This window comes from Procambarus clarkii, chromosome 5 (genome assembly GCF_040958095.1).
Source record: "Procambarus clarkii isolate CNS0578487 chromosome 5, FALCON_Pclarkii_2.0, whole genome shotgun sequence".
Classification (NCBI taxonomy): Eukaryota; Metazoa; Arthropoda; class Malacostraca; order Decapoda; family Cambaridae; genus Procambarus; species Procambarus clarkii.
In genome coordinates, this window is record NC_091154.1 from 26,268,239 (window position 1) to 26,283,565 (window position 15,327).

The 15,327-nt window shown below is 44.6% G+C and overlaps 2 protein-coding genes across 2 annotated transcripts in view; one reads left to right on the plus strand and one right to left on the minus strand.

Moving 5' to 3' along the window:
- Window positions 1-10,359: 10,359 nt before the first annotated feature.
- LOC138351414 (uncharacterized) lies at window positions 10,360-10,935 on the plus strand. Its single transcript, XM_069303239.1, has one exon. The coding sequence runs from the start codon at window positions 10,360-10,362 to the stop codon at window positions 10,933-10,935; it is 576 nt and encodes a 191-aa protein (XP_069159340.1).
- Window positions 10,936-10,996: 61 nt separating this feature from the next.
- LOC123762572 (zinc transporter ZIP1-like) overlaps window positions 10,997-15,327 on the minus strand; it is a 10,274-nt gene continuing 5,943 nt past the window's right edge. The window contains exons 4-5 of the mRNA XM_069304855.1: window positions 13,895-14,060; window positions 10,997-12,961 (exon numbers count right to left, since the gene is read on the minus strand). Of these exons, the coding sequence (XP_069160956.1) occupies window positions 11,945-12,961; window positions 13,895-14,020 (1,143 nt within the window). The 5' untranslated portion in view covers window positions 14,021-14,060 and the 3' untranslated portion in view covers window positions 10,997-11,944. The remainder of the gene's footprint in view (window positions 12,962-13,894; window positions 14,061-15,327) is intronic.

Consider the following 15,327-nt stretch of genomic DNA (forward strand, 5'->3'; position numbering starts at 1 on the left):
TACACCCAAAAAATTACTTAGGCCATTCAAATCAGCTCTTCGGAAATCTGAAACTTTAACAGAATTTTCTCCTATAAATCTATTCCATTCTATGCTAATTTGATTTCTTTGTGATCACTGTTCCTTCTCTCACTCCCTATTTCGATGTCATTAATTTGTGTCTCCCTGTCAGTTAACACCAAGTCTAAAATATTAATTTCCCGCGTTGGTTCCTTAATGTGTTGCTTAAGGAAGCAAACAATTAATTCTAGAAAATCTTCTGCTTCGTTATTCCCTGTTCTGTTAAGCTACTTTATTCCACTAAAATTAGTCTCCCATGACGCAAATACTGTTTGACCGAGATGATCTAGATATTTCATCCAATGGATGCTTTCCTTCCATTCTAAGTTTGTTATCCTGTATATAACTCCTATTATAAGATTTTTAGCTTTTCCGTTTAATTCTAGCCAAATTGTTTCTGTGTATGTGGCTCAGTTTTAATTCCCTCTTTAAGGCAACATTTAAATTTTTCCCCTGACATATATGGTTACCCGCCCCCCTTCTTATCTAATATGTCTAACTGATTTAAATAGTTTAATCCGTTTATTTGATATTCAACTAATATTTCTCTGTTTTCTACATTTATCCATGTTGCGGTCAGTGCAACACTATCTATTGTTTATATACAGACAAGAGCATTTAAATCGTTTATTTTGTTTCTTAGACTCATATTGTTCATGTAATATACCTTAAGTGTGTTGCCATTTTGAGACCCTTCTCCTTCCCTGTTCCTTTTACCAATTCTTTTCCCCCACCAGCAATTACTCTGATTGGTTCCTTTTCCCATACCACTATCGACTAACAGTTTAAATCTAAACAAACCTCTCCAACCACAGATTCCAAAGAGTTGGTTACAGCAATAACCCCAGCTCTATTATAGATGCTCTCCCATCCTGAGCATACATATCATTCCTACCATAGAAGTGTTCCTAGTTATCAGTGAATGATATTGCATTTGATTTGCAATATTTATCCAATCGGCAAGTGACACCAAGTGCTCTCGACAACCATTCATTTCCAACTCCCTCATTTGGAATGCTACATATGCACATATGATCATAATTCCTCCCTTGCTACTAACTACCTATATGGCTGCCTTAAACCTCTGTATCAGTGCCTCACTCCTAACTCGTCCTACATCATTTCGACCTGCACTGATACAAAAAAATATCCATTTCCAGTCATCATTCATGTTGTTTACAATATTCTCAATTCCTGCTCCCGGATAGCAAACCCTCAACCTGTTCCCCCATATCTCTGGCACAAAAAGCTCTATCCAAATACCTCACCTGAGAATCACTCAAGATTCGTTTAGCTTCTGCTTTTACCGGCGCACCCTTCGTTGCCTTGTCCCTCGGGTGACCTGCAGTCTCCCTACACCACTCGTCTTCCAGCACGACGACTGAGTTGGAGGTCTTTAAGACAGCTGTAGGCGGCATTGTCAGTCTTCTTAAATCCTCTTTTCTTTGCGACACTCCAAGACGAACACTTCCTAACGCTGCTTTCCATCTTTTCTTCCTCTTGAGTGTTGACACGTTTTATCTGCCTTATTTCCTCCCGTAGCGATTCCATCTCTGTCCTCAGAGCTCCACCAGTTCCTTCACTACGTCTTCCATTATTAGTATTAAGACGCAATCGGAGCTCCAGCTAACATTCCTTCTCACGGAGCTCCAACTAACACACCTCGCGGAGCTCCATCTAACACACCTTCTCACGGAGCTCCATCTAACACACTTTCTCACGGAGCTCCAACTAACACACCTCACGGAGCTTCAGCTAGAGTGTTACCTTAAATCGTGCCTCACTAATAAACCTGTGAGGCATGATTTACCGTCCCTGAATCCATGCTAGTGGTGTGTGTTACAAAGCTCTTCTCCGGATGTTCTACGAACTTATTCCTCACGATCTTTTACGTCACCTTGCATGGTATACAAGTTAGGGAAACTGGCCTGAAGTTCCGTGCCTCTTGACTGTCACCCTTTTTGTATATTGGGATCACATTAGCTGTCTTCCAGCTTTCCAGTAGGTCTCCTGTTTACAGTGACCTGTTATACACCATAGAGAATAGCACACTTAGTGCTTCTTCACCCTCTTTTGGTATCCATGATGAGCTTCTGTCAGGCCCAACAACATTTGCCACATTCGCTCTAACAGATTCATTTTAACTTCATTTCTGTAAGCTCAAATACCTACAAGGTTGCTTGGTTTACCGCATCCTCTCTCAGTATAATGACTTCTCCTTGCTCTATTGTGAAGACCTGGAATCTCTTGTTGAGTTCTTCACACATCTCCTTGTCGTTCTCTGTGTATCTGTTCTTCCATTTTCTCAGTTTCATCACTTGTTCCTTCACTGTTGTTTTCCTCCTGATGTGGCTGTGGAGCAGTTTTGTTGGGTCTTTGCTTTACACGTGATGTCATCCAAAATATCTCATTTTCATACTGTCTCTCTGCTTATCTCCTCACTCTGAGGCACTCATTCCTGGCCCTCTGGTATCTCCTTCTACTCTCAGGTGTTCTGTTATTCCTGTAGTTTCTGCATGTTCTTGACTTGATTGCTTTGCTTCCTTAAATGCCTAATTGAACCATGGATTCTTCTAATGTTTTTCATTTTACTCCTTTTGGGTAAGGATAAACCTGTCTGTTGCTTTTGATCAACCACTTGGGCTGGACGGTAGAGCGACGATCTCCTGTATGCAGATCGGCGTTCAATTCCCGACCGTCCAAGTGATTGGGCACTAGTCCTTCCCCCCGTCCAATCCCAAATCTTTATCTTGATCTTTATCCAAATGCTAAATGGCTTGGCGCTTTCCCCTGATAATTCCCTTCCTTCCTGGCCCTTTAAGATGATGTAGTCCATGACCTGTACACTCTTTTCTCTGAGTTATGTTTCCCATGATATTTCCATTAGGAATTTACTCATCTCTGAATTTACTCTGGGAGCCGGTCGGCCGAGCGGACAGCACGCTGGACTTGTGATCCTGTGGTCTTGGGTTCGATCCCGGGCGCCGGCGAGAAACAATGGGCAGAGTTTCTTTCACCCTATGCCCCTGTTACCTAGCAGTAAAATAGGTACCTGGGTGTTAGTCAGTTGTCACGGGCTGCTTCCTGGGGGTGGAGGCCTTGTCGAGGACCGGGCCGTGGGGACACTAAAAAAAAAGCCCCGAAATCATCTCAAGATAAACTCAAGATAGATCTCATTATAGTTTCCTCTTCAGGAAGCCAGCCTTTTTTCTTTCCGAATCCTTCCTTGGATAGGTTATCCCTACTTCCGCCAGATATTCACATTTCAGTACGTTGTGATCACTAATTTCCATGAAGCTTCGAATTTTACTTCCTTTATGGCTGACTCATTCAAGGTGAATATCAGGTCGAGTCTAGCTGGTTCATTATTGCCTCTCATTCTTGTGGGTCCCTTGACATGTTGGCTCACAAATTTTCTTGTTGCCACTTTAGGGCCTCGTAGCCTGGTGGATAGCGCGCAGGACTCGTAATTCTGTGGCGTGGGTTCGATTCCTGCACGAGGCAGAAACAAATGGGCAAACTTTCTTTCACCCTGAATGCCCCTGTTACCTAGCAGTAAATAGGTACCTGGGAGTTAGTCAGCTGTCACGGGCTGCTTCCTGGGGGTGGAGGCCTGGTCGAGGACCGGGCCGCGGGGACACTAAAAGCCCCGAAATCATCTCAAGATAACCTCAAGATAACGTCCAATAGTTTAACTCTCCATGTATCTGCACCTCCATGTGGTTCTCCATTCATCCAGTCTAAGTGTCTGTCGCCTATGATCAAATGTCTGGATCCATTCCTGCAGGCAACTAAAGATGCTCTCTATTATATTAATGGCTGTCATGTTGTTTCTAACTCCCATCATTTAATAAAGGGTTATATATAACTGCTACTATTATCTTAGGTCCTCCCATTGTTATAGTTCCAGTTATGTAGTCTACGAATCCTTCACAGCCCGGAATATCCATCTCTACGAAACTCCAGTCCTTTCTTATCAGCAATGCCACTCCACCTCCTCTCTCTCCCTTCTCTTTCCTTACTATATAGTAGTCTTTATGAAACACTGCATTTGTTATTATGCCTGATACTTTCGTTTCTGTGAGTGCTATTACACCTGGGTTTTCTTCTTGCGCCCTTTCATCCAATTCACTTGCTTAATTTGTAATCCCATCAATGTTTGAGTACATTACTTTGCAGCTCATTTTCCTATATCCATTATCACACACACTGGTGCAGGAAGCTGTTCTGTGTTCTATTTGATAGGTTAGTCCTCCTGTAGGGTAGTTACCAGAGGTTCGTAGGGAGGTGGGGTGGGGGATGGAGGGCTCAGCTCATGCTTGGGGCACGAGGAAGGAAGACCAGGGGATGCTCGGCTGTGCTCTTATTTGTTCTTATGGTGGAAAAAAGGGGACACCTTCTACATATCTCCTGCAACTGAGATAGTGACCATAAAGTTAATCAGTAGTAAGTTCTCATTGGAAAAGTTCCGGGTTAAATTTCCGGGACAAAATAGAAGCGTTCTGGCAACTTTTTTTTTTTTACGTTCTTTCTCTCTGCATTGGTTTACTTTAATATTCTTGCCTGTCACCTCACATTCTTGCTTATTATAGTGACTTTCTACGCCACTGTTTCATTACACGACTTGGTAATGGTTCAGAACGGACTGAAACATTGTCACTACCTTTATTTTCTAATCTCTGGGTTGGGCGTCTGAATGTTCAGCCACGTTATTGTGACTAACGTTCTGCATAGGTGTTAGAAAAATAATATGGGTTACAACCTGTAAAAGGTGAGTCCTTGTCTTAAGGGACCACCATAAGCCTACTAGGTTTCATATTTCCGACAATAGTAAAATATCGGGCAAAATATTTCAATATTTTAGTTACCCATTAAAATTACTTTCTCTGAAAAGGTACTTAAAAGAAAATGTTTTTCAATATTCTAGGGGTAAACTATGAAAATTGTTTTCCAGCTTTATAATTTATCTGAGTTTACCTGAGGGGCCACTAACATAAGTGGCCTAGACGACGACAGGAAGCCGGCGGCTTATTCAAAAGTCCGCCCATTTTCCTCGATAATCTTTTCTAGCTTGATTTTGAAAGTCAACAGAGTTTTTGCATTTGCGGCTTCAGCGGGTAGGCAGTTCCATGAGTTTATAACTCTATGGGTGAAAAAGCATCTCCCGTTCTCAGTCCTACAATGTGGCTTGTCGTGCCAGAAACCGTTGCTCCTTGTTTGTTTTACATTTGACCTGTTGGAAAAAAAAGTCTGGATCAACATCGACCAAATTGTTCTGTATTTTAAAAGGTTCAAAGAGATCTGACCCGTCACGCTTGGTTTGTAGTGTTGCTAGCCCTGTGGCCCTCAACCGTTCATGATAAGAGAGACTTACAAGAGATAAGAGATTCCAGACTTAGCTCTGGAATTATTTTTTTGCCCGGTGCTGCACTTTATCCAAAGCAGCTATATGTCCTGAAGATGAAGTCTCCACGCTTGGCTTGGTTACAGTAATCCAAGTCCAGTCTCCGTGGTGTAGTGGTAAGACACTCGCCTGGCGTTCCGCGAGCGCTATGTCATGGGTTCGTATCCTGGCCGGGGAGGATTTACTGGGCGCAAATCCTTAACTGTAGCCTCTGTTTAACGCAACAGTAAAATGTGTACTTGGATGAAAAAACGATTCTTCGCGGCGGGGATCGTATTCCAGGGACCTGCCCGAAACGCTACGCGTACTAGTGGCTGTACAAGAATGTAACAACTCTTGTATATATCTCAAAAAAAAAAAAAAAATGGGAGCGCACCAGAGATTTATACAGTTGAATCGCCAACTTCCGTTTCTTAAAGTCAAAAGTTCATTTGATTATTTCAAGGGTTTGATTAGCTTTTTTTGACTGCTGCTCCTACAACTTTCAGTGAGTGGTGGATTTTGACTCCAAGATCCTTTTCTTCGTCAATCTGCTGTAATGGAATGTTTTTAATATGGTGGCCTGGGTTGCTGTATAGCTGGTTACCGTTTCCAAAAACGTGAACAGGTTTGTTAGGCAGGATCTATTTTTAACAAACCCATGATGTATCGATTTTACAAGTGTTCACCAAAAGATTGTGAATGATTCCCCTCCTTTATGATTCTCTCCATTAGTTTGCAGATGTGTGAAGTCAAACTGATTGAACAATAATGTTCTGCTGATTTTTTTTTTTAAATAGCGATGACATTTGCACATTTCCAATCTAGGGGGACTATCCCTCGGTCCAGAGATTTTGTGAAAAGTAACTTCAGCGGTAGACATATAGTTCTTCTTCTAGTTCCCTTATAACTTTGGATTGGATTCCATCCACACCTGGGGCTTTTGAGTCTTTTAGTTTGTCAAAGTTCTTCCTGATTATGTCGCATGTTTTGGGTATATCCCTAAATTCATTCTCTTCACCTCCTTCAAACCTTTGTGAGGGTCATAGGATGTCCTCTAACCTTCCTAGTGTGAACACTGATGAAAAATAATAATTCAATTTTAAAATGAATTCATTGTGTCGGGGACAGGTAGCCAGAGTGTATTCATACACGTCAGGCTTCTATCGAGGTCCCTCCCTCCGCCACAAGGTCGAATTACCAACCCCGCCCAGGATGCAACAAGAGATGCTGGCTGATTCCTGAGTATCTACTCACTGCTTGGTAAACTGTGGCATTAGCTGAAAGGAAACGTTCCCAGCCATTTGTGTCCCGCCCGGGATTCGAACCCAGAATTCTCGATTGCGCATCAAGAACGAACCAGACTGTACTTCCGGGACCACAAAATATACCTATTTTCCCTTTGTCCTTATTGTATTTCTCTTTGCTGAGTTTTCGTCTGATTTATTGGCGTATACAAATGTAATTATACACCACATATGCATACACTGTATAATTTAAAAACTATAATCACTGTTATTGCATGTTGTTGTTGTTTTAGATTCAGCTACTCAGAACATAAGTTCCAAGTAGCACGGGCTATGGTGAGCCCGTAGTGGACTTACCTGGCACAGGAGCGGGGCAAGTAGCACGGGCTATGGTGAGCCCGTAGTGGACTTACCTGGCACAAGAGCGGGGCAAGTAGCACGGGCTATGGTGAGCCCGTAGTGGACTTACCTGGCACAGGAGCGGGGCAAGTAGCACGGGCTATGGTGATCCCGTAGTGGACTTACCTGGCACAAGAGCGGGGCAAGTAGCACGGGCTATGGTGATCCCGTAGTGAACTTACCTGGCACAAGAGCGGGGCAAGTAGCACGGGCTATGGTGATCCCGTAGTGAACTTACCTGGCACAAGAGCGGGGCAAGTAGCACGGGCTATGGTTAGCCTCGTCTCTATGTGTGTCGTGTGTTATTGCATACATATGAGACCTGAAATAATTCACTGGAGAGGTGACTCCTCACTTCTCAGTGCATACTTCTAAGTAGCAACAATATTAGCATTAATGTGGCAGCTAGTCCACATTCCAAGAAATTCTACACCAAACGCTTAAAGGTTCACAATCATCCCACAAACACTAATTACATCAGTACATGTCCCCCCCCAAAAAAAAATTCCACGTAGCGCACATGTTAGTCTGCAACGCCTCCTTTACGCCTGCAGTGCTCCTCTTACGCCTGGAACATCCTCCCATATGTTCTATCAACTACTGACAACATCACAACTCCCTTAGCCTGGTGTGATGACGTCATTAATGTTGTCAGCTGGTGTAATGACGTCACCTCTTTTGTCACGGAAAACGGACGTAATTATTTAATAGAAATAACATGTATTAATTGGTGGCTCGCAAACCTTATGGTGAGATATACGCAAATTGGGTACGAAAAATTAATTGAACTACATGTTTTCTCCTGTTTGTTTGTTTGGCTTAAGGTGCATAATTAATTATGGTGTGTGAATATGGGTCACGTAATCAATCCTTCCCTTTGACCTTTGACCCTTGGGCCAAAAATATTTCCTGACTGGGCTTTATATGTGACGTAACTGGCGCAAACGTTTAACACATTTTTCCGATTCCCCTGGAGGCCCACACCCGAGACTGTTGACCAGACCACACACTAGAAAGTGAAGGGACGTTTCTGTCCGTCCTGGACCATTCTCAAGTTGATTGTGAGAATGGTCCAGGATGGACCGAAACGTCATAGTCCCTTCACTTTCTAATGTGTGGTCTGGTCAACATATTTCAGCAACGTTATTGTGACTCCTCGTCTGAATACAAGACTGTTTATGAACAAATCCACAAGGGCCGTGACGAGGATTCGAACCTACGTCTGTGAGCGTTCATTGATGCATCACGTTATTGTGATTTGTGTGTGTAACAAGACTGTCAACCTTGCCACCAGGGCAGGGTATATGACTGTCAACCTTGCCACCAGGGCAGGGTATATGACTGTCAACCTTGCCACCAGGGCAGGGCATATGACTGTCAACCTTGCCACCAGGGCAGGGTATATGACTGTCAACCTTGCCACCAGGGCAGGGCATATGACTGTCAACCTTGCCACCAGGGCAGAGCATATGACTGTCAACCTTGCCACCAGGGCAGGGCATATGACTGTCAACCTTGCCACCAGGGCAGGGTATATGACTGTCAACCTTGCCACCAGGGCAGGGTATATGACTGTCAACCTTGCCACCAGGGCAGGGTATATGACTGTCAACCTTGCCACCAGGGCAGGGTATATGACTGTCAACCTTGCCACCAGGGCAGGGTATATGACTGTCAACCTTGCCACCAGGGCAGGGTATATGACTGTCAACCTTGCCACCAGGGCAGGGTATATAACATGGATGAAGGCGTGGATGGATGAAGGCGTGGATGCTGTGAGATACCTGCGGTGCTCCAGGGAGGGGCCTAGAAATTATCGGTTGATTAGCAGTTAGATGGTTCTGAGATCCTTATTGTGAGTATCCTGTTCTTGTGGCGCAGAGTGTCGGAATTATATCCTTCAGGTCCGATTTTTGCTTCCGCGATGACGTAGTCCAACCACTTGGACTGGACGGTAGAGAGACGGTCTCGCTTCATGCAGGTCGGCGTTCAATCCCCGACCGTCCAAGTGGTTGGGCACCATTCCATCCCCCCCCCCATCCCATCCCAAATCCTTTTCCTGGTCTCTTCCAAGTGCTATATAGTCGTAATGGCTTGCCGCTTTCCCAAACAAGACTAAAACAGACGCGAGAAAGAAACAGGGGAAAAAGGAGGAAACCCCACCTCCATTTAATACTTTGACCCAAATATCAGAGTAACAAGGTTATCGCGAATAACCAAACTCAATTACGGGCTCACCATAGGCCGTGCTACATGGACATTTCGTTCTGAGTAGCTATATCTAAAACAACAACAAGGCGCTTTCCCCCTGATATTTCCCTTCCCCCGATGACCCAAGACAATTAAGTCAGCGAGGTGCTCCCACGCTCCCTCTGGCAGGGGCGGCAGCGTGTCGCATGCTGGTGCTCAAGTAGCAACTGTGAAGCCTGGGAATCAGAGGGCCAGATTCACCAAGACAGTTATACAGGGACTTACCAACGTGTAGATCTTTCCTCAATCTTTGACGGCTTTGGTTACATTTATTAAACAGTTTACAAGCATGAAAACTTCCCAATATACTGTTGTTATTGTTATAAATAGCCTTCTGGTGCCTTACAGCTCATTAATGTTATTAATTGTTCAATAATTGTAAACAAAGCCGCGAAAGTTTGAGAAAAGATGTACAGGTTCGTAAGTGCTTGCGTGAGTGCTTCGTGAATCTGGCCCCAAGGCTTTAAGATGATGAATGTAACCGATGACATTACCAAACACATATTCATTAATTTATTATTCCCAATTATTCGTTGTGAATAATGAATTACCAAACGTCACCCTGTCGCATGTCGGCTATATGAGCTCCCAACTTACAACTCCATGACAAGTTTCCCGGTAGCAATGGATCGCTTTGAACCTTTCCCTTCAAACGATCCAATTAGACCCCCTTGACGCTATTCAGACACAACAGTGCGTGCGGGTGAGCATTACACACACACACACCCAATGGCTCACATCTCATTCACTCGTATCTCCGTATTTGAGTTTGTTTACAAACAAATATCCATGCATATCCATGTAATATGCAACTCCTGTAAGGCACCCGAATTAATAAAATGTCTCTAAGCACTTTTTGCAACTTACTGCAACACTTCTATTTTGGGCAAAATGGGGTTAACTGAACACTTTAGATCATGCTCCGCGTCATCTATGGTTCATGGAGGATGGCAGAATGGTGCATGTTTTCTGCATTCTGGATCTATATATGTTGGCTCAGATGGGATTGGTCAGTTGTGAATGACAAAGGTCTCTGACAAGTTGCTAATTTGGCTTCGACCCCTCCTCAAGCCGGGCTCTCAACCCAGACTCTCAACCCAGGCTCTCAACCCAGGCTCTCAACCCAGTCTCTTAACCCAGGCTCTCAACCCAGGCTCTCAACCCAGGCTCTCAACCCAGTCTCTTAACCCAGGCTCTCAACCCAGGCTCTCAACCCAGTCTCTTAACCCAGGCTCTCAACCCAGGCTCTCAACCCAGGTTCTTAACCCAGGCTCTCAACCCAGGCTCTCAACCCAGGCTCTCAACCCAGGCTCTCAACCCAGGCTCTCAACCCAGGTTCTTAACCCAGGCTCTCAACCCAGGCTCTCAACCCAGGCTCTCAACCCAGGCTCTCAACCCAGGCTCTTAACCCAGGCTCTCAACCCAGGCTCTCAACCCAGGCTTTCAACCCAGGCTCTCAACCCAGGCTCTCAACCCAGGCTCTCAACCCAGGCTCTCAACCCAGGCTCTCAACCCAGGCTTCCAACCCAGGCTCTCAACCCAGGCTCTCAACCAGTCATCAAGTCAGGCTCTCAGCCTATCAAGATACGGTATTGAACCCTTCGTTAAGCCAGACTTTCTATGCACCCACACGCCAGGCTCTTTAATAATAATAATAATACATAATAAATAATGTTTATTCACAGCCATGTACATACATACAAGAAGCGTTACAAACAGAATGTTGTATTTCTAGATAGAGTTAATACACACTATACCTACAACCACTAATACGCAAGGGTAAGATGTGTGAACAACACTAAGACTAAAACTTAAAACTAATTGAGATCAAAGCATAAATTTAATTGAAAAAAAAATAGAATGATAATAATAACATGATAAATGGTACAACAGAAATTGAAACAGGAAAGCAGAAGTAATTTTAACTAAATAAACAGAAGACTACAATTTTCTTCAAGTTTATACATGGCGGATATCAACAGTTACACAAGTTGGTAAACAAATGGTTTTGGTTCAATTAGTATGTATTCGTATTTAAAGTACGTTGACGAATGATATGACGAAGCACGATTCACACATATGAATTGAACGAAGGATTTTATGTGAAAAGTATTGTGATGTAAAGCATATGTTCAAGTGGTACAGTGGAGTGTTCTTTTGTGAGTTAACGCTCTAGTGGGACCACTGTAACGCTCTAGTGGGACCACTGTAACGCTCTAGTGAGACCACTGTAACGCTCTAGTGAGACCACTGTAACGCTCTAGGGGGACCACTGTAACGCTCTAGTGGGACCACTGTAATGCTCTAGTGGGACCACTGTAACGCTCTAGTGGGACCACTGTAACGCTCTAGGGGGACCACTGTAACGCTCTAGTGGGACCACTGTAACGCTCTAGTGGGACCACTGTAACGCTCTAGGGGGACCACTGTAACGCTCTGGCATGGTCACAGCGATGCTGCCTTAATTTACACACAATACTGTGACTCTCCAGTGCAAGAGTTCACTGCATCATGAGCATAATTGTAGAGTCTGAACGAGTGTAATGTGGCTTTAGTGTCTCAGTAACCGACGTGATCAGCGTCACCAACAACGCTGGGCGTCTCATTACACACCCACTGTCGAGGCTGTGATGTGTTTAACAGTGGTCGCCGTGTTAGGACCACCATTTTGTTCCTCCTTGTCTAAGCACTGCAGTCCTGCCATGACACAGAAACCCAAAAACAGCGTTGAGAATCGCACCCAGCCTCCCTTACACTTGGCGCGTTCCCTCTCCAAAACCTCACAAAAGGCGACGTACAGTATTGTACCTGCTGCCAGCGACTGTAGGACGTTGGGGATCAAGACGTTTGCTCCAGTTTCTCCAGATGAGAGAGACGGAGATTGAGCGCTATATCCTATGAAGCCGCCAATGGGAGAGGCCAAGGAGAAAATAATCATGGACGCCAAGAAGGGCTTTAGAGAAAGCCCGACTTCCAGGAGCTCCATGGATATGCTGAAGGCTATGACAAACTTGTGCGCGCCCACAGCACTGAAGAGAATCCAGACGCTTGTAGCATCCCTCGCAAGACCAATTGCCAGACCCTCCATGATGCTGTGAAATGACAGCGCCACAACTACTACCACGGCTTCCAGGATGGAAGTGCTTTGGCTGAAACTGGAGACATGGTGGTTGGCGTGAGGTGTTGTCTGGGCACTCTGTGCAGAGGCGTCGCTTTCTGGGGCCCTGGTTATATAGGTGCCTTCAGTTGCCTCGTTTATTAGTCCCATTTCTCCCACAACATTTACTTTACCTTCCTTCCGGTTGTTTGGCATTGTATCTTCCGAAGTCTTCCTTGGCTCTGTTTCCTGTCCATTTTCAAGATTGCTTTCGTTCACCGTGGTCTGTGCCCCACTCTCACGCTCCTGGTGTAAGCCTATACAACTATGAATAATTTCTTCGATCAGAAACACAAGGAAGAAACCGAAGCACAAGATCAACTCCGCCAGAGGGTAGCTGATGGGGTTCATGTACCCGACGTCCATGGCATACGCATAAGTGTCCTTCGTCTCCGGCATTAGATGTAAGAAAACAGTGGCGATGAGGACTCCAGCTCCGAAGCACAGGCATCCGCTCATCACACTCTGCGAGTCAGAAACCTTCACTTAGCATTGTGTGGGAAATAATATGTCATGATAGTGTAATGGATGTAGTGATAGCTCTGGATTGTGGGAGGGGGGGGGGAGGAACTGAAGGAATGGTAATATTTTCAACTGTCAAACAAAGAGTCTCATTTGATGTAGTGAAGGAAAACACTGTTGTTGTATATGAGGTCAACATGGAGGACGCAGGATGCAGAAACATGCAGGCGATGAGTCACAATAACGTGGCTGAAGTATGTTGACCAGACCACACACTAGAAGGTGAAGGGACGACGACGTTTCGGTCCCTCTTGGACCATTCTCAAGTCGATTGTGAGAAGGGTCCAAGACGGACGGAAACGTCGTCGTCCCTTCACCTTCTAGTGTGTGGTCTGGTCAACATGCAGAAACATGTTCTGATGGTTGGATGATGCTCCTTCCCACACACACAGTGCGGCCATTGCTAACCCATCAGATAAATGCTGAACTGTCACATTTTATCTATAATACTCTAATATCTTCTCTGATATTATTAATTTATATTCAAGAAACTGCGAAGGAATTATCCTATGGTTCATCAGGCTATAGTTCAGGACCGGGAACCTCTTAGGCCTATCGAGAATAACTACTGGTGACCTCAAGGATGCATGCAACATAAGTTATCCAATTCCCAGGTACCCCTTTATTGCTAGTTGAACCAAGGCATAAGGTGAAAGCAAAACCGTCCCATCTACTTTGTCTCGCCCAAGCATCGAACTCAGTATCTTCGATTGTTAGTCAAAAACGAAGAACCTTATGCTATAGGATCCTGATTGATCCTAGGGGTGTAATTTTGCCCATATCTGTTGGCTATGTGTTCACGAGCAGCCAATTTGACCATTACATGATACAACAACAACGCGGCACCTGACTCAGCAGGGAAAGGAAGCGGCCTACCTGACGCCTGTCCTGGTGGACCCAGCGGGTTAGCGCCCTGCGCATGTACAGCGGCAGGAGGCTCATCAGGAGGGTGCCGGCGGCCAGGACCACCAGGGCCGTCGTCTTCGCGCCATCCACCTCCATCTCCTGAAGGTTGTCGAACCCTGGCCAGCCGCGTCGGTCTCTGGAACATTACGATGGATCACTTTACCCATCTCGCTGTCTCTTTTTCTTTGGGTTTAATTCCATTGATTGATTTTCTTCACTTTTATGTATTTGTCACGTGTGTAATGGTATAAATTTTTATATGTTTATGGAAGCTATTTTGGTAATTGTGCAAAAGTTCGTCTAGCGCCTCGTGATTTTGATTTATTGACATTTTTTTTTTCGTGTTTCAACCTTCCCAGAAGTCGAAAAGCCTACGGTCCAACCAGCGTGGAACAAGATGTCGACAGCCAATCGTGAATGGAATCATTTGTCGACATTCCTACAAATGTCAGTTATTCAACCATCTGTCTACCAGACGCCAACAGTCTAACCAATAAACGGACATCAGGTCAAGCAGTAGCCAATCAGAAAGCCTCAGCTCAACCAGAAGCCAATCAATCAATCAGCAGGCGCCTAGTCAAATTAACTCAAGTCACACAGATAATAAAATTCTTGTAAATAACTACTTAGTGTCTTTTGAAGAGTGTGGATATTGCTTTAAAGTAAAATCTTTTGTTTCGTAACATTTTGTGGACTTTTTAAGGTATGTAAAAGTCTGTTTATTGTAATATTGGCCAGCGAGGCCAAGCATTAGTGCACACTCCTCGTGTCGTCAGCCCTGGCACCAGCGGGTCGACGGGGCGCTGATAAGTGTTGCTACTGACATAGTTCTCTCTGGCACGCTTTTGATAAGGTAGCTGGGGTGTTGTTGTTGGTTGGTGGTTGGTGGTTGGTTGTTGTTGTTGGTTGGTGGTTGTTGTTGTTGTTGGTGGTTGTTGTTGTTGTTGGATGGTGGTTGTTGTTGTTGCTGTTGTTGTACACATCAGAAGACGAAGAGACGACGACGTTTCAAGTCCGTGGTGGACCATTGTCAGGTTGTGTGTGGCACAAGACTTGATAATGGTCCTGGACGGACCGAAACGTTTCGGCCGTTTCTCCCATCTTTTGGTGTGTGGTTTGGTCGTCATATCGTGAGCCCCGTTATTGTGACTCGTCGTGTACTCTTGTTGTTTAAGTGGGGTTGTTGCTGTTATAACTCCAGTTGTTGTTGTTGTTTGTTGTTACTATTGTTGGTGTTGTTTGTTGATGTTGTTGATGTTACCTTCGTTGTTGAAGATTTTATAAGCCGCGTGCATTTATATTGCAGACAAAATATTTTTAGTCTGCAATAATTACACACACTATACAATACTATACAAATCACACACACTATACTTTGCAAACAATAACACACGCGCACACAC